At 44.8% G+C, this 19358-nt stretch overlaps 1 protein-coding gene across 1 annotated transcript; it reads right to left on the reverse strand.

Annotated features, from left to right (window-relative positions):
• Positions 1-19: 19 nt before the first annotated feature.
• On the reverse strand, positions 20-15759 carry tlx2 (T cell leukemia, homeobox 2). The gene is made up of 3 exons (XM_031895205.1): positions 15370-15759; positions 2687-2924; positions 20-631 (listed from the first exon to the last, which is right to left on the reverse strand). Exons 1-3 carry the CDS (start codon positions 15734-15736, stop codon positions 442-444), a joined length of 795 nt encoding a protein of 264 aa, XP_031751065.1. The 5' UTR covers positions 15737-15759; the 3' UTR covers positions 20-441.
• Between the last annotated feature and the right edge of the window lie 3599 nt (positions 15760-19358).

Here is a 19358-nt window from a genome sequence, read left to right on the forward strand (position 1 = left end):
TCCATACACCAAGCACCCGCGCTGGATTACTGTAGTTGTCAGTTTCTTGTGTGTCAGTGTAGAAGTGGGGAGGTGCTGGATTGGACACTTTTATGTATTATTTATTGAATCCAATTAGAATCTTATCACATGACATGTATGGGTTCCTGTAAGTCACAGACAGAACAAAGAATTCATTCTCTATAATGATACCAACAAAATGGACTCAGTATGGACTCGCCATGCCCGCTACACAGGGGCAGTGCCACCAAACTATACAGGGAGTTCCCCTTGGTATCAAGTCCAATAGAGACAGGGGACTCCCAACTGAGTTTTTAGAGTGTCTTCTTGGCAAGGCTCCTGAAGGTCCCCTAGATGGCAATGTATTACAATACTGGGGCCCCTGAGTCTAATCAGTGTAGGGCCCTAGCTGGATGACTTAAAGGTCCATTGAGTCTTCAGTCATACACTAGGGTTCTGTTCGGCCCATGGCTGGAGGTTCTGTAGGGCACAAAGGGAGGAGTTGTGAGCACACAAGGGATCTCTTGGTAGAGTTTGAGAAACGGTCTTCTGGTAGGCTTCTTGCTGGAGCTGCAGCATCATTCGGCTTGTCTGCTGGCGCTCTGCTTCCCGATCCTCTGCCGTCTGCCGCCTGAGGAGACACCGCCACATACTGGCATTTAGTGACACACAGATGGCATCAGATGGCATTCCCTTGCTCTACAGGAGCAGTTACTAATCTATTAATACACTGGGGGAGACAGGGGCCGGTGGGTAACAGACTGGGGGAGACAGGGGCCGATGGGTAACAGACTGGGGGAGACAAGGGCCGGTGGGTAACAGACTGGGGGAGACAAGGGCTGGTGGGTAACAGACTGGGGGAGACAGGGGCCGGTGGGTAACACACTGGGGGAGACAGGAGCCGGTGGGTAACACCCTGGGGGAGTCAGGGGTTGGTGGGTAAAACAGTGGGGGAGACAGGGGCCGGTGGGTAACACACTGGGGGAGACAGGGGCCGGTGGGTAACAGACTGGGGGAGACAGGGGCCGGTGGGTAACACACTGGGGGAGACAGGGGCCGGTGGGTAACAGACTGGGGGAGACAGGGGCCGGTGGGTAAAACAGTGGGGGAGACAGGGGCCGGTGCGTAACAGACTAGAGGAGACAGGGGCCGTTGGATAACACACTGGGGGAGAAAGGGGCCGGTGGGTAACAGACTGGGGGAGACAGGGGCCGGTGGATAACAGACTGGGGGAGACAGGGGCCGGTGGGTAAAACAGTGGGGGAGACAGGGGCCGGTGCGTAACAGACTAGAGGAGACAGGGGCCGTTGGATAACACACTGGGGGAGAAAGGGGCCGGTGGGTAACAGACTGGGGGGACAGGGGCCAGTGGGTAACAGACTGGGGGGGACAGGGGCCAGTGGGTAACACACTGGGAGAGAAAGGGGCCGGTGGGTAACAGACTGGGGGGGACAGGGGCCGGTGGGTAACACACTGGGCGGGAGAGGGGCCAGTGGGTAACACACTGGGGGGGACAGTGCAGGCAGAGTATGGCTCACACAGGCAGAGTATGGCACACACAGGCAGCATAGGGCAGGCAGAGTATGGCACACATAGGCAGGGTAGGGCAGGCAGAGTATGGCACACACAGGCAGGGTAAGGCAGGCAGAGTATGGCACACATAGGCAGCATAGGGCAGGCAGAGTATGGCACACACAGGCAGCATAGGGCAGGCAGAGTATGGCACACACAGGCAGCGTAGGGCAGGCAGAGTATGGCACACACAGGGAGCATATGGCAGGCAGAGTATGGCACACACAGGCAGCATAGGGCAGGCAGAGTATGGCACACACAGGCAGCATAGGGCAGGCAGAGTAGGGCACACATAGGCAGCATAGTTCAGGCAGAGTATGGCACACACAGGCAGCATAGGGCAGGCAGAGTAGGGCACACACAGGCAGCATAGGGCAGGCAGAATATGGCACACACAGGCAGCATTGGGCAGGCAGAGTATGGCACACACAGGCAGCATAGGGCAGGCAGAGTATGGCACACACAGGCAGCATAGGGCAGCCAGAGTATGGCGCACATAGGCAGCATAGGGCAGGCAGAGTAGGGCACACACAGGCAGCATAGGGCAGGCAGAGTATGGCTCTGCCTGCCCTATGCTGCCTATGGGAGGTCAACCTGGCAGGGGTTTGTTTTGGAAGTTTGTTAGAATTTGGAAAGGTGTGCAATTATGTGCTGGGGGTTGCTGTGCTATCCACAGGGAAGGAGGAGCCATATGGATTAAAGGGTGTAGTTTAATATGACATAACATAATTCTTTCACATATGAAGGGTGATATCCTTACAGTGAGCACCAACCATTTGGGTTTTTGCTGCGCTAACATCATTAGTGTGGGTATGGTCTTTAAAAGCTCTTGTGATAACATGGGTGTGGTTTGAAGTGGATGGAGTTTTAAAAAAGGGAGTGGCCAAAACTGGCTTCCATTATCTGCCCTCCAACATGTACGCCAGAAAAATGCCATCCCTTTGTAGCACAGAAGTTGGACAGCACTAATGCTGAACAGTTCGGACCTGTTGCCTATTAAGACTTATATGAAGTGAGGTGAGCATGCAGGCTACTAGGGCTACTAGGGCTTAAGAGGCAGAAGAGATGCAGATAATATCATTTAACACCATGGAACCTTCCACCTGTTTCTTACCTCCATTTAGTTCTGCGGTTCTGGAACCAAGTTTTGACCTGTGAGTCGCTCATGCGCAGAGCCTTGGCTAGTGACACTCGCTCTGCAGATGCCAGATATTTCTGACGATGGAATCTCTTCTCCAGCTCGCAGATCTGCAAGCGGCTGAATGATGTCCTTGGTTTCTTCCTTTTTGGTGGGGTTCGATTCTGGTAAGGGTGACCAATCCGACGGGTGGCACAAAATGGGGTCACAGTAGCTGCAAAACCAAAAAACCTTAAGCACATTCATATGAAAGAAAAGAATGGTGAGATTGGAGACAAAATCGGAAATACATAACATGGCAAAAAGGGGCCCATGCGATTACTGCTGCGGTTTCCATTAGTCCCCTTATATGAGAAAGAACATGTGCTCACAGGAACAGCTGGTGCAACTGGGAAACTGGGAACAACTGATCGCATTGTACAAGCAACAGGACCTCAGTGAGGAAGGAGACAACAGAGAGATGATGTTTCAGTTGCTAGAAGAGTGTCAGTTTATTGAGGCTCAGCTGGACTGGACCTTTAGAAGACTACACATAACTAGAACAGTGGTTATAACAGTGGTACTATTGGAGGTCTAGTCTTGGTTAGAAAGGTGGTTCAGTTGGACTCAAACTTTAGAAGACTACACATGACTAGAACAGTGGTACTATTAGAGGTCTAGTCTTGGTTAGAAAGGTGGTTTCCCATCTACTCCTCTACTCACCACCTTACCTACTCCTTCCCTCCTGCCACTTCTCCACATACTCATTCCCCACCAACTCCTTCTCCACCACCTCCTTCCCCACCTGTCCCTTTCCCACCTACTTCTTTTCCAACAACTTCCTCCCCACTTGCCACTTCCCCAACTATTCCTTCCCCACCAACTTCATTCCTATCTACTCCTCCCCTCACAACTTCCTCACCTACTCTCTTCCCTGCTGAAAAAGGAATTATCTTTGCCAAATCCCAAACTGAATCCTGGATTTGGTGCATCCATACTCCTTCCCAAGCTACTTCTCCCCCATCTACTCCTTCCCATCCAACTCTTCACACACCTGCTCCTTCCGTACCTGCCCCTTTCCCACTTACTTCTTCTCCCCAACTCATTCTCTACTACTTCCTCCCCCACCTGCAACTTCACCACCTACTATTTCCCCAACTACTCATTACCCTCAACCCTTTCCCCACCTATCACTTCCCCACTTCTCCTTCCAGAACTACTCATTACCCTCAACCCCTTTCCCATCTGCCACTTCCTCACTTCTCCTTCCAGAACTACTCATTACCCTCAACCCCTTCCCCACCTGCCACTTCACCACTTCTCCTTCTCCAACTACTCATTACCCTCAACCCCTTCCCCACCTGCCACTTCACCACTTCTCCTTCTCCAACTACTGATTACCCTCAACCCCTTCCCCACCTGCCACTTCACCACTTCTCCTTCTCCAACTACTCATTACCCTCAACCCCTTCCCCACCTGCCACTTCACCACTTCTCCTTCTCCAACTACTCATTACCCTCAACCCCTTCCCCACCTGCCACTTCACCACTTCTCCTTCTCCAACTACTCATTACCCTCAACCCCTTCCCCACCTGCCACTTCACCACTTCTCCTTCTCCAACTACTCATTACCCTCAACCCCTTCCCCACCTGCCACTTCACCACTTCTCCTTCGGACAATCACTGAGACAGGGTTGCATGTGGGTCTCTCAGACTGCTAAATTGCTATTGCTCTAGCTCTGTCATACCTCTAACCTTTACACTCTACTCTAATTTGTCCCTCTGCTATTACCTTCTCTTTTCCCTTTACATTTTTAAACTTGTAATTCTGCAAAATCCTTATAAGAAGTTAAAAAAAACTAAGATGAATAATGAGATGTAAATGGAAGAAAAAACCTCCAAGGTCAAGGTTCTAAAAAAAAGGTTTGGTCTAAAATCAAATTGTATGACTGACTTATTGGAAACCTCAGTACCAATAGGATATAGGAAACTTAAAGAGACAATAATAAATTGGAGAAAAAAAGGATATAGAAAATTGGAAAATCATTGGACAACTAAAAGGATAGAAAAAAATGGATCATGGAGCAACTAATGGATATAGGAACAGTGCCAGATTTCAAATCCAAACGCCCCAAGGTCGCTGCCCCCCCGCGTGTATGCCGACTCAAACCATTTAACCTCCCATACGGAGCAGTGGGGAGAAGTCCTCATTGCTCTGTATGGCCACTAAACGTCAAAATTTAGTTGCGGTGGGGCATGCCGCCCTAGGCCTGGGCCTTTGTGGCCTCGCCACAAAATCCGGGCCTGTATAGGAAACGGGAAGATCATAGAGCAACTGAAGGATATAGGAAACGGGAAGATCATGGAGCAACTGAAGGACATAGGAAATGGGAAGATCATGTACCAACTGAAGGATATAGGAAATGGGAAGATCATGGAGCTACTGAAGGATATAGGAAATGGGAAGATCATGGAGCAACTGAAGGACATAGGAAATGGAAGGATCTTGGAGCAACTGAAGGATATAGGAAATGGGAAGATCATAGAGCAACTGAAGGATATAGGGAAATGGAAGGATCATGGAGCAACTGAAGGATATAGGAAACGGGAAGATCATGCAGCAAATGAAGGATATAGGAAACGGGAAGATCATGGAGCAACTGAAGGATATAGGAAATGGGAAGATCATAGAGCAACTGAACTATATAGGAAATGGGAAAATCATACAGCAAATGAAGGATACAGGAAACAGAAAGTTCATGGAGAAACTGAAGGATATAGGAAACGGGAACATCATAAAGCAACTGAAGGATATAGGAAACGGGAAGATCATGGAGCAACTGAAGGATATAGGAAATGGGAAGATCATGGAGCAACTGAAGGATAAAGGAAACGGGAAGATCATGGAGCAACTGAAGGATATAGAAAACAGGAAAATCATAGAGCAACTGAAGGATATAGGAAACGTGAAGATTATAGAGCAACTGAAGGATATAGGACACAGGAAGAATAAAGAGCAACTGAAGGATAACGGAAACGGGAAGATCAAAGAGCAACTAAAGGATATAGGAAAAAGGAAGATCATAGAGCAACTGAAGGATATAGGAAATGGGAAGATCATAGAGCAACTGAAGGATATAGGGAAATGGAAGGATCATGGAGCAACTGAAGGATATAGGAAACGGGAAGATCATGGAGCAATTGAAGGATATAGGAAACGGGAAGATCATAGAGCAACTGAACTATATAAGAAACAGAAAAATCATACAGCAAATGAAGGATATAGGAAACCGAAAGTTCATGGAGCAACTGAAGGATATAGGAAACGGGAAGATCATAGAGCAACTGAAGGATAAAGGAAACGGAAAGATCATGGAGCAACTGAAGAATATAGGAAACGGGAAGATCATAGAGCAACTGAAGGATATAGGAAACGGAAAGATCATGCAGCAACTGAAGGATATAGGAAACGGGAAGATCATGGAGCAACTGAAGGATGTAGAAAACAGGAAGATCTTAGAGCAACTGAAGGATATAGGAAACGGGAAGATCATAGAGCAACTGGAGGATAAAGGAAACAGAAAGATAATGGAGCAACTGAAGGATATAGGAAACGGGAAGATCATGGAGCAACTGAAGGATATAGGAAACGGAAAGATCAAAGAGCAACTGAAAGATATAGGAAACAGGAAGATCATAGAGCAACTGAAGGATATAGGAAATGGGAAGATCATAGAGCAACTGAAGGATATAGAAAACAGGAAGATCATAGAGCAACAGAAGGATATAGGAAACGGGAAGATCATAGAGCAACTGAACTGTATAGAAAACGGGAAAATCATACAGCAACTGAAGGATATAGGAAACAGAAAGTTCATGGAGCAACTGAAGGATAAAGGAAACGGGAAGATCATAGAGCAACTGAAGGATATAGGAAACGGAAAGATCATGCAGCAACTGAAAGATATAGGAAACGGGAAGATCATGGAGCAACTGAAGGATATAGAAAAAAGGAAGATCATAGAGCAACTGAAGGATATAGGAAACGGGAAGATCAAAGAGCAACTGAAAGATATAGGAAACAGGAAGATCATAGAGCAACTGAAGGATATAGGAAATGGGAAGATCATAGAGCAACTGAAGGATATAGAAAACAGGAAGATCATAGAGCAACAGAAGGATATAGGAAACGGGAAGATCATAGAGCAACTGAACTGTATAGAAAACGGGAAAATCATACAGCAACTGAAGGATATAGGAAACAGAAAGTTCATGGAGCAACTGAAGGATAAAGGAAACGGGAAGATCATAGAGCAACTGAAGGATATAGGAAACGGAAAGATCATGCAGCAACTGAAAGATATAGGAAACGGGAAGATCATGGAGCAACTGAAGGATATAGAAAAAAGGAAGATCATAGAGCAACTGAAGGATATAGGAAACGGGAAGATCATAGAGCAACTGAAGGATATAGGAAACAGGAAGATCAAAGAGCAACTGAAGGATAATGGAAATGGGAAGATAAAAGAGCAACTGAAGGATATAGGAAACAGGAAGATCATAGAGCAATTGAAGGATATAGGAAACGGGAAGATCATAGAGCAACTGAATGATATAGGAAACGGGAAGATCATAGAGCAACTGAACTATATGGGAAATGGGAAAATCAAACAGCAAATGAAGGATATAGAAAACAGAAAGTTTATGGAGCAAATGAAGGATATAAGAAACGGGAAGATCATAGAGCAACTGAAGGATATAGGAAACGGGAAGATCATGGAGCAACTAAAGGATATAGGAAACGGGAAGATCATGGAGCAACTGAAGGATATAGGAAACAGGAAGATCATGGAGCAACTGAAGGATATAGAAAACGGGAAGATCATAGAGCAACTGAAGGATATAGGAAATGGGAAGATTATAGAGCAACTGAAGGATATAGGAAACAGGAAGATCAAAGAGCAACTGAAGTATAACGGAAACGGGAAGATCAAAGAGGAACTAAAGGATATAGGAAACAGGAAGATCCTGGAGCAACTGAAGGATATAGGAAACGGGAAGATCATGGAGCAACTAAAGGATATAGGAAACGGGAAGATCATGGAGCAACTGAAGGATATAGGAAACAGGAAGATCATGGAGCAACTGAAGGATATAGAAAACAGGAAGATCATAGAGCAACTGAAGGATATAGGAGACGGGAAGATTATAGAGCAACTGAAGGATATAGGAAACAGGAATATCAAAGAGCAACTGAAGGATAACGGAAACGGGAAGATCAAAGAGCAACTAAAGGACATAGGAAACAGGAAGATCATAGAGCAACTGATGGATATAGGAAATGGGAAGATCATAGAGCAACTGAAGGATATAGGAAATGGGAAGATCCTAGAGCAACTGAAGGATATAGGGAAATGGAAGGATCATGGAGCAACTGAAGGATATAGGAAACGGGAAGATCATGCAGCAACTGAAGGATATAGGAAACGGGAAGATCATGGAGCAACTGAAGGATATAGAAAACAGGAAGATCATAGAGCAACTGAAGGATATAGGAAACAGGAAGATCAAAGAGCAACTGAAGGATAATGGAAACGGGAAGATCAAAGAGCAACTGAAGGATATAGGAAACAGGAAGATCATAGAGCAACTGAAGGATATAGGAAACGGGAAGATCATAGAGCAAATGAATGATATAGGAAACGGGAAGATTATAGAGCAACAGAAGGATTTAGGAAACGGGAAGATCATGGAGCAACTGAAGGATATAGAAAACAGGAAGATCATAGAGCAACTGAAGGATATAGGAAACGGGAAGATCATAGAGCAACTGAAGGATATAGGAAACGGAAAGATCATGGAGCAACTGAAGGATAGAGGAAACGGAAAGATCATGGACCAACTGAAAGATACAGGGAATGGGAAGATCATAGAGCAACTGAACTATATAGGAAACGGGAAAATTTTAAAGCAAATAAAGGATATAGGAAACGGGAAGATCATGGAGCAACTGAAGGATATAGGAAACGGGAAGATCATCTAGCAATTGAAGGATATAGGAAACAGGAAGATCATGGAGCAACTGAAGGAAATAGGAAACAGAAAGATCATGGAGCAACTGAAGGATATAGGAAACGGAAAGATCATGGAGAAACTGAAGGATATAGGAAACGGAAAGATCATGGACCAACTGAAAGATCCAGGGAATGGGAAGATCATAGAGCAACTGAACTATATAGGAAACAGTAAAATCATACAGCAAATGAAGGGTATAGGAAACAGAAAGATCATGGAGCAACTGAAGGATATAGGAAACGGGAAGATTACAAAGCAAATATAGGAATATAGGAAACGGGAAGATCATAGAGCAACTGAAGGATACAGGAAACAGGAAGATCATAGAGCAACTGAAGGATATAGGAAACAGAAAGATCATGGACCAACTGAAAGATACAGGGAATGGGAAGATCATAGAGCAACTGAACTATATAGGAAACGGGAAAATCTTAAAGCAAATAAAGGATATAGGAAATGGGAAGATCATGGAGCAACTGAAGGATATAGGAAATGGGAAGATCATGGAGCAACTGAAGGACATAGGAAACAGGAAGATCATAGAGCAATTGAAGGATATAGGAAATAGGAAGATCACAAAGCAATTGGAGAATATAGGAAACGGGAAGATCATGGAGCAACTGAAGGATATAGGAAAGGGAAGATCACAAAGCAATTGGAGGATATAGGAAATGGGGAGATCATAGAGCAACTGAAGAACATAGAAATAGGAAGATCATAGAGCAACTAAAGGATATAGGAAATAGGAAGATCATGAAGCAACTGAAGGATATAGGAAATGGGAAGATTACGGAGCAACTGAAGGATATAGGAAACGGGAAGATCATAGAGCAACTGAAGGATATAGGAAACAGAAAGATCATGGACCAACTGAAAGATACAGGGAATGGGAAGATCATAGAGTGACTGAACTATATAGGAAACAGGAAAATCTTACAGCAAATAAAGGATATAGGAAACAGAAAGATCATGAAGCAACTGAAGGATATAGGAAATGGGAAGATCATGGAGCAACGGAAGGACATAGGAAACAGGAAGATCAGAGAACAATTGAAGGATATAGGAAATAGGAAGATCATGAAGCAACTGAAGGATATAGGAAATGGGAAGATCACGGAGCAACTGAAGGATATAGGAAACGGGAAGATCATAGAGCAACTGAAGGATATAGGAAACAGAAAGATCATGGACCAACTGAAAGATACAGGGAATGGAAAGATCATAGAGTGACTGAACTATATAGGAAACAGGAAAAACTTACAGCAAATAAAGGATATAGGAAACAGAAAGATCATGGAGCAACTGAAGGATATAGGAAACAGGAAGATCATAGAGCAATTGAAGGATATAGGAAATGGGAAGATCATGGAGCAACTGAAGGATATAGGAAATGGGAAAATCATAGAGCAACTGAAGGATATAGGAAATTGGAAGATCATGGTGCAACTGAAGGACAAAGGTAACAGGAAGATCATAGAGCAATTGAAGGATATAGGAAATGGGAAGATCATGGAGCAACTGAAGGACATAGGAAACAGGAAAATCATAGAGCAATTGAAGGATTTAGGAAATAGGAAGATCACAAAGCAATTGGAGAATACAGGAAACGGGAAGATCATATAGCAACTGAAGGATATAGGAAATGGGAAGATCACAAATCAATTGGAGGATATAGGAAATGGGGAGATCATAGAGCAACTGAAGAACATAAAAAAAGGAAAATCATAGAGCAACTGAAGGATATAGGAAATGGGAAGATCATGGAGCAACTGAAGGATATAGGAAATGGGAAGATCACTAAGCAACTGAAGGATATAGGAAACGGGAAGATCACAAAGCAATTGGAGGATTTAGGAAATGGGGAGATCATAGAGCAACTGAAGAACATAGAAACAGGAAGATCATAGAGCAACTAAAGGATATAGGAAACGGGAAGATCATAGAGCAACTGAAGGATATAGGAAACGGAAAGATCATGGACCAACTGAAAGATACAGGAAATGGGAAGATCATAGAGCAACTGAACTATGTAGGAAACGGGAAAATCTTACAGCAAATAAAGGATATAGGAAACAGAAAGATCATGGAGCAACTGAAGGATATAGGAAATGGGAAGATCATGGAGCAACTGAAGGACATAGGAAATGGGAAGATCATGGAGCAACTGAAAGATATAGGAAACGGGAAGATCATAGAGCAACTGAAGGATATAGGAAATGGAAAGATCATAGACCAACTGAAAGATACAGGGAATGGGAAGATCATAGAGCAACTGAACTATGTGGGAAACGGGAAAATCTTACAGCAAATAAAGGATATAGGAAATGGGAAGATCATGGAGCAACTGAAGGACATAGGAAACAGGAAGATCATAGAGCAATTGAAGGATATAGGAAATGGGAAGATCCTGGAGCAACTGAAGGACATAGGAAACAGGAAGATCATAGAGCAATTGAAGGATATAGGAAATGGGGAGATCATAGAGCAACTGAAAGATATAGGAAATCGGAAGATCACAAAGCAATTGGAGGATATAGGAAATGGGGAGATCATAGAGCAACTGAAGAACATAGAAACAGGAAGATCATAGAGCAACTGAAGGATATAGGAAATGGGAAGATCATGGAGCAACTGAAGGATATAGGAAATGGGAAGATCACGGAGCAACTGAAGGATATAGGAAATGGGGAGATCACAAAGCAATTGGAGGATATAGGAAATGGGGAGATCATAGAGCAACTAAAGAACATAGAAACAGGAAGATCATGGAGCAACTGAAGGATATAGGAAATGGGAAGATCACGGAGCAACTGAAGGATATAGGAAATGGGAAGATCACAAAGCCATTGGAGGATATAGGAAATGGGGAGATCATAGAGCAACTGAAGAGTATAGGGAACGGGAAGATCATAGAGCAATGGAAGGATATACTGTAGGAAACGGGAAGATCATAGAGCAACTGAAGGATATAGGGAACAGGAAGATCATGGAGCAACTGAAGGATATAGGAAATGGGAAGATCATGGAGCAACTGAAGGACATAGGAAATGGGAAGATCATGGAGCAACTGAAGGATATAGGAAATGGGAGGATCATGGAGCAACTGAAGGATATAGGAAATTGGAAGATCATGGAGCAACTGAAGGAAATGGGAAATGGGAAGATCATAGAGCAACTGAAGGACATAGGCAATGGTAAGATCATAGAGCAACTGAAGGATATAGGAAATGGGAAGATCATAGAGCAACTGAAGGATATAGGAAATGGGAAGATCATAGAGCAACTGGAGGATAAGGGGATTATAGACCTAGCAAAGTAATGACCTCACACTGCTGTTTTGTGTCTCATGGCAAAACTGAAGGATATAGAAACGGGAAGATCATAGAGCAAATGAAGGATATAGGGACCGGGAAGATCATGGAGCAAATGAAAGCTATAGGGAACGGGAAGATCATGGAGCAACTGAAGGATATAGGAAATGGAAAGATCATGGAGCAACTGAAGGACATAGGAAATGGGAAGATCATAGAGCAATTGAAGGATATAGGAATTGGGAAGATCATGGAGCAACTGAAGGACATAGGAAATGGGAAGATCATAGAGCAACTGAAGGATATAGGAAACAGGAAGATCATGGAGCAACTGAAGGACATAGGAAATGGGAAGATCATAGAGCAACAGAAGGATATAGAAAATGGGAAGATCATAGAGCAACTGAAGGATAAAGGAAATGGCAAGACCATAGAGCAACTGAAGGATATAGGAAATGGGAAGATCATAGAGCCACTGAAGGACATAGGAAATGGGAAGATCATAGAGCAACTGAAGGATAACGGAAAAGGGAAGATCATGGAGCAACTGAAGGATATAGGAAATGGGAAGATCATAGAGCAACTGAAGGATATAGGAAATGGGAAGATCATAGAGCAACTGAAGGACATAGGAAATGGGAAGATCATAGAGCAACTGAAGGATATAGGAAACAGGAAGATCATAGAGCAACTGAAGGATATAGGAAATGGGAAGATCATAGAGCAACTGAAGGACATAGGAAATGGGAAGATTATGGAGCAAGTGAAGGATAACGGAAAAGGGAAGGTCATGGAGCAAGTGAAGGATATAGGAAATGGGAAGATCATAGAGCAACTGAAGGATAAAGGAAATGGGAAGATCATAGAGTAACTGAAGGATAAAGGAAATGGGAAGATCATAGAGTAACTGAAGGATAAAGGAAATTGGAAGATCATAGAGCAACTGAAGGATATAGGAAATGGGAAGATCATGGAGCAACTGAAGGATAAAGGAAATGGGAAGATCATAGAGCAACTGAAGGATATAGGAAATGGGAAGATCATAGAGCAACTGAAGGACATAGGAAATGGGAAGATCATAGAGCAACTGAAGGATAACGGAAAAGGGAAGATCATGGAGCAACTGAAGGATATAGGAAAAGGGAAGATCATAGAGCAACTGAAGGATAAAGGAAATGGGAAGATCATAGAGCAACTGAAGGACATAGGAAATGGGAAGATCATAGAGCAACTGAAGGATAAAGGAAATGGGAAGATCATAGAGCAACTGAAGCATATAGGAAATGGGAAGATCATAGAGCAACTGAAGGACATAGGAAATGGGAAGATCATAGAGCAACTGAAGGATAACGGAAAAGGGAAGATCATGGAGCAACTGAAGGATATAGGAAATGGGAAGATCATAGAGCAACTGAAGGATATAGGAAATGGGAAGATCATAGAGCAACTGAAGGATAAAGGAAATGGGATGATCATAGAGCAACTGAAGGATATAGGAAATGGGAAGATCATAGAGCAACTGAAGGACATAGGAAATGGGAAGATCATAGAGCAGCTGAAGGATAAAGGAAATGGGAAGATCATAGAGCAACTGAAGAATAAAGGAAATGGGAAGATCATAGAGCAACTGAAGGACATAGGAAATGGGAAGATCATAGAGCAACTGAAGGATAACGGAAAAGGGAAGATCATAGAGCAACTGAAGGATATAGGAAATGGGAAGATCATAGAGCAACCGAAGGATAAAGGAATTGGGAAGATCATAGAGCAACTCAAGGATAAAGGAAATGGGAAGATCATAGAGCAACTGAAGGACATAGGAAATAGTAAGATCATAGAGCAACTGAAGGACATAGGAAATGGTAAGATCATAGAGCAACTGAAGGACATAGGAAATGGTAAGATCATAGAGCAACTGAAGGACATAGGAAATGGGAAGACCATAGAGCAACTGAAGGATAACGGAAAAGGGAAGGTCATGGAGCAACTGCAGGATATAGGAAATGGGAAGATCATAGAGCAACTGAAGGATAAAGGAAATGGGAAGATCATAGAGCAACTGAAGGATATAGGGACGCAGCAGATGTACCTCATTGGACTATTGTGCTGATACTGGAATTAGTTTTACTTATAGATGAGCAAAATTTTTTCTCCAGGTATGGTCCCAGAGAAAAGTTCTGCATTTTGCCACTGGGGAATTGTATGCACGAAACTTCTGTGAAATTTTGCAGCGAAAATTCACAGGGAGTTGCTATTTCATATCTTCAATGCCACTATCAGCCGCCAATGCCCCACCAATAAAATTGTCAGTCCCAATACTGGGAGAACCCTTCTAATGTTCAAGAACCTACATAGCAAAGAGACCCCAAGCAACTATGGAGCAAACGGCAGCTGAATATGATTGCTTTAACCCTACCCCATCTGGCATTTTTCTGCCAGCAGAATAGTGAGGAACACTTAAAGGAGAACTAATTTAAACATAATTAGGGTTGCAATTCGGTGGGACAGCAACCCCCCCAAGTCAGGGGTCCAGGGGCAGAGGGAGGTCCCATTAGATGAGCAAGTTCAATTTGTGCATCACAAAAGGGATAGTCTTGCAGGTGAGTTGGCAGGTTTGGCCAAACATAAGGACTCATGTATGTCCCCAAGTGCAGTTGTGGTTCCCCTCATGTTCCCTGCAGTCAGTTACATGTAAAATCTCAAAATGTGCCCCTTGCACTTCCATATAGTTGCACTCAGCGTCATCAGCCCTTTCTGCATTCTGGTGGCAGCTCCAGGGTTCCCTCAACGCTCTGTATCAACCATCGTAGTTCAGTTGAGCCAAAAGAGTAGGGCACACACCGAACACTGGAAATAATGCTAAGTGGGAAATATTCTGCGCAACTGTAGCCGAGGTGCAGTACAATTGTGTCAAGCAATGTGACGGCAATGACACCAGAATTCTGGATAAAAAAAACTACATTGTGGGGAAAAAACTTGCCAAATGCCCTCAGAATTGCACTTTGCTTGCTGCCCTTGTGGAGGTACATGTGCCCTTTGTAGGATTTGGTGCATAATGGGGATTTGATGGGGTGTAAAGAGCGTGACCAGGAATGAAGTTTGGTGTGTGCTGGGCCACTTGGGGGGGACTACTAACCAGGTATTATAGGACAACCTGACCACTAATGGTGGCCCTGCACACCATAGATACACTCCGTGTGGATATACAAACAATTACACTGGATTTCATTAGGGAAATACTTCACATCACATACACAAAACAGGACACCACCTACACAATGAAGAGACTTTACCTGTCACCCTCTCCTTCCCAAGCTTCTTTGGACTTTCCATCCATGGAAAGGTGAGTCCAGGCAGAGGGTGGCTGAGGGTCCCTTGTGAATGAGTGTGTTGGAGGGGACGGTGAGCTGGCACTCTGATGACCCCAACCGGACTGGAATCCACTTCCATCCTCATGGTCAGGTATGGGGTGCTGCTGGTAGTGTAGATGGTGCTGTAACCTCCAGTGTAGACATTACTGGTTCCCTGGTAATCCTCCTGATTAGTCCTCAGAGCTAGGTGACAGCTAGCCTGCTCTGAGCTGCTCAGGATCTGGTCAATGCCAAAGCTGATGGGCTCATGATGACCATGAGAGTCTTCTGCCATCCTAAAGTGGTCCATGAAGCTTTGGGGGCTGCCAATCTGGGTTTAGAAGCTGGGCAAGGATCTAATTGCCCTTTGGGTGCTTGGTCCCAGGTACAGGTAATCCATAAGCAAATAAACTGTATTGTACAGAGGGAACAAATTAGGTCATTTTCAGCAGGTTATTGGCTCAGGTCTGTTGGGCTTGTTATACCCTTTCTGGGCTTAGTTCTAAAGCTAATTCAGTCGTTATACCATGTCTGGGCTTGGATCTATAGATCCTGTTAAACCATTTCTGTGCTGGGTTCTAATGCTAATCGACTTGTTGGGCCATTTCTGGGTTTGGTTCCAAAGCTGATGGATTAGCTACACCATGTTTTCACTGTGTTCTGCAGCTTGGGTTAGATATAATTTATCTGCTTTGGGTTCAATAACTGATTCCATATCCGGCCTGTGCACTAGAGCTGTTTTTGGTTAAGAACCAAGTGTACCATATCTGGAAAGGGTTATTTGCTACTGCCATGGGCTTAGGGAATATTAAGTTGGTATCATGTCTTAACTAAATTGAATTAGGATAAATTTTTAAAGGGGCCTTGTGACAGATCCTACATATACAGGAATGGGCTCCAGTTGGGTAGGTTCTTGATGCCCCTAGTCATCTACTCCAGTGAGAAATTACTCTCTGAACACTTGGTTTGTTAACTCAGATTAAGGAGAAGACTGAGCACTGGTGAGAGAATACTGGTACCACTGAGAGGAAGTATTGGTACCACTGAGAGGAAGTATTGGTACCACTGAGACACATGATTGTCTTACTTGTCTGTAGTCATGCAGATGGTGTAGAAATAACCTAAGATATTCCATGGGGGGTTAGGCGGCTGAGACAAGGTATTGATATTGGTGGATATTGGTGGGCAATATATTACCTTTGATGGGGTCTCAGGGAAGTTTATACAGCAGGTTAAAAGCCCCCTCCTGGGGGGGAACATGCAGTAGAGTTCATGTTCAGGTAACAGCTTGCTGGTGCAGACCCTGAAGGCAAAGGTGGTGGAAACACTTCCAGGGGCCCTTTGTATAGGAAAGTAACAAGAATGCTGGTGGGGCAAGTTGTCTCATAACCCTAAAGATCCTGGCTCACTGCCTGATGTTTGTTATTTACAAGAAGGAAGCCCCGACCCCCCCCCCCCTCCATTCTCCACGAGCTATTTTTTTATTCTTGTTGCACTTTACTAATTTCCCAACCTTTCTCCATGCGTGTCACCCCAATACCAGCCAGGGGGTTCCTATCTCTACCACCCTAGCAGAACACCCTACCCTGTAAATAGAACCATTCTTGTGCACCCCTAGAGAATTGCCATGTCAGTATTACCCCTTCTGTGCCTCCCTATCAGAATACCCTGTCAGTAGTGCCCCATCTGTGCCACCTTAGCAGAATACTAATTTAGCCCCCCGCCCCTTAGAAGCCAGCTCTGCAACACTTCCAGACAGGTATTCCCCTACCGTGCTACCTCATGCCACGTAATATTCCCCCTGTTGTGCCACAGTTATTGTTGTGCAGGTTTTGAGGCAGTGGTGGCTCTGCTTTGCCTGCTCTGAAGAAAGCCCTTTGGATTCCACCAGGGCCTTGATGGTTCTGCCCTTTCTATGCCTGTCCAGTACAGGGTCCAGCTGGCACTCCAAGCAGAGGTTCAGGTGGTAGAGTTTTCCGAGTGTGCCAGACACAAAAGATCAAGATGGCAATACACTACCTGCATTGGGTCCACAATGTGTTTCTCAGACAGTAGGTCCATTTATTAGTACCTGTTGTAAGTCTCTCTCAAAGAAAGTGTTAATTGTAGAGATCCAGTTGGTAGTGCCCTGTGCCTTCCTCTGGCAGTTGGTGGCACCCTCTGTGTGCCTCTCCCAAAGAGAGTGGAGACTCTCCCAAAGAGAGTGGAGATGGTAGCAATCCAGTTGGTGGCACCCTTTGTGTGCCTCTCCCAAAGAGAGTGGAGATGGTAGCGATCCAGTTGGTGGCACCCTTTGTGTGCCTCTCCCAAAGAGAGTGGAGATGGTAGCGATCCAGTTGGTGGCACCCTTTGTGTGCCTCTCCCAAAAAGAGTGGAGATGGTAGCGATCCAGTTGGTGGCACCCTTTGTGTGCCTCTCCCAAAGAGAGTGAAGACTCTCCCAAAGAGAGTAAAGATGGTAGCGATCCAGTTGGTGGTACCCTCTGGGTGCCTATCCCAAAGAGAGTGAAGACTCTCCAAAAGAGAGTGGAGATGGTAGAGATCCAGTTGGTGGTGCCCTCTGTGTGCCTTTCCCTAAAAGAGTGGAGATGGTAGCGATCCAGTTGGTGGTGCCCTCTGTGTGCCTCTCCCAAAGACAGTGGAGATGGTAGCGATCCAGTTGGTGGTGCCCTCTGTGTGCCTCTCCCAAAGACAATGGAGATGGTAGTGATCCAGTTGGTGGTGCCCTCTGTGTGCCTCTCCCAAAGAGAGTGGAGATGGTTGGGATCCAGTTGGTGGTGCCCTCTGTGTGCCTCTCCCAAAAAGAGTGGAGATGGTAGCAATCCAGTTGGTGGTGCCCTCTGTGTGCCTCTTCCAAAGAGAGTGGAGATGGTTGGGATCCAGTTGGTGGTGCCCTCTGTGTGCCTCTCCCAAAGAGAGTAGAGATGGTAGCGATCCAGTTGGTGGTGCCCTCTGTGTGCCTCTTCCAAAGAGAGTGGAGATGGTAGCGATCCAGTTGGTGGTGCCTTCTGTGTGCCTCTCCCAAAGAGAGTGGAGATGGTTGGGATCCAGTTGGTGGTGCCCTCTGTGTGCCTCTCCCAAAGACAGTGGAGATGGTTGGGGTGCCCTCTGTGTGCCTCTCCCAAAGACAGTGGAGATGGTTGGGATCCAGTTGCTGGTGCCCTCTGTGTGCCTTTCCCAAAGAGAGTGGAGATGGTAGCGATCCAACGTGTGCCTCGCTCAGATAGGGTGTAGATAGTAGCGCTTTGTGTGCCCCTCTTTGCAGGACCCCCTAGACAAAATGTGCCAGTGCTGCTCTAGTGAAGCCTCTGAGGGGAGGGGGCAGGAGGTCCGGCTGCTTGGCCAGGGGACGGTCCTGTTCAGCCCGACACAGTTATATGACTTCATCCCAGCCCAGGCACTGGCCCCTGATTGGCTGCCTAGGGGTCCGGACAGATATGGGAAAGGGCTTATTAACCCCGGCACTGCCAGCAGGATCAGCTGCTACACAGAAAGATTATTGGTTGCTTCTAATATACAGCAATGTTGTTATACGCGGGTACTGTCTTCTACATATACAGTAATATCCTTATATAGAGGTACAGACCGCTACATATACAGTAATATCCTTATATAGAGGTACAGACCGCTACATATACAGTAATATCCTTATATAGAGGTACAGACTGCTACATATACAGTAATATCCTTATATAGAGGTACAGACTGCTACATATACAGTAATATCCTTATATAGAGGTACAGACCGCTACATATACAGTAATATCCTTATATAGAGGTACAGACTGCTACATATACAGTAATATCCTTATATAGAGGTACAGACTGCTACATATACAGTAATATCCTTATATAGAGGTACAGACTGCTACAGTAATATCCTTATATAGAGTTACAGACTGCTACATATACAGTAATATCCTTATATAGAGG

This window comes from Xenopus tropicalis, chromosome 1, assembly GCF_000004195.4.
Source record: "Xenopus tropicalis strain Nigerian chromosome 1, UCB_Xtro_10.0, whole genome shotgun sequence".
Taxonomy (NCBI): domain Eukaryota; kingdom Metazoa; phylum Chordata; class Amphibia; order Anura; family Pipidae; genus Xenopus; species Xenopus tropicalis.

Excerpts from the sequence above, each read along its gene's own strand:
- tlx2 (XM_031895205.1), bottom strand. The coding sequence starts at position 15,736 with ATGGACCACTTTAGGATGGCAGAAGACTCTCATGGTCATCATGAGCCC. Across the intron at positions 2,925-15,369 it reads TGGGAAGGAGAGGGTGACAG|CTACTGTGACCCCATTTTGT; the intron begins GTAAAGTCTCTT and ends TTGGTTTTGCAG. Across the intron at positions 632-2,686 it reads AACCGCAGAACTAAATGGAG|GCGGCAGACGGCAGAGGATC; the intron begins GTAAGAAACAGG and ends GTGTCTCCTCAG.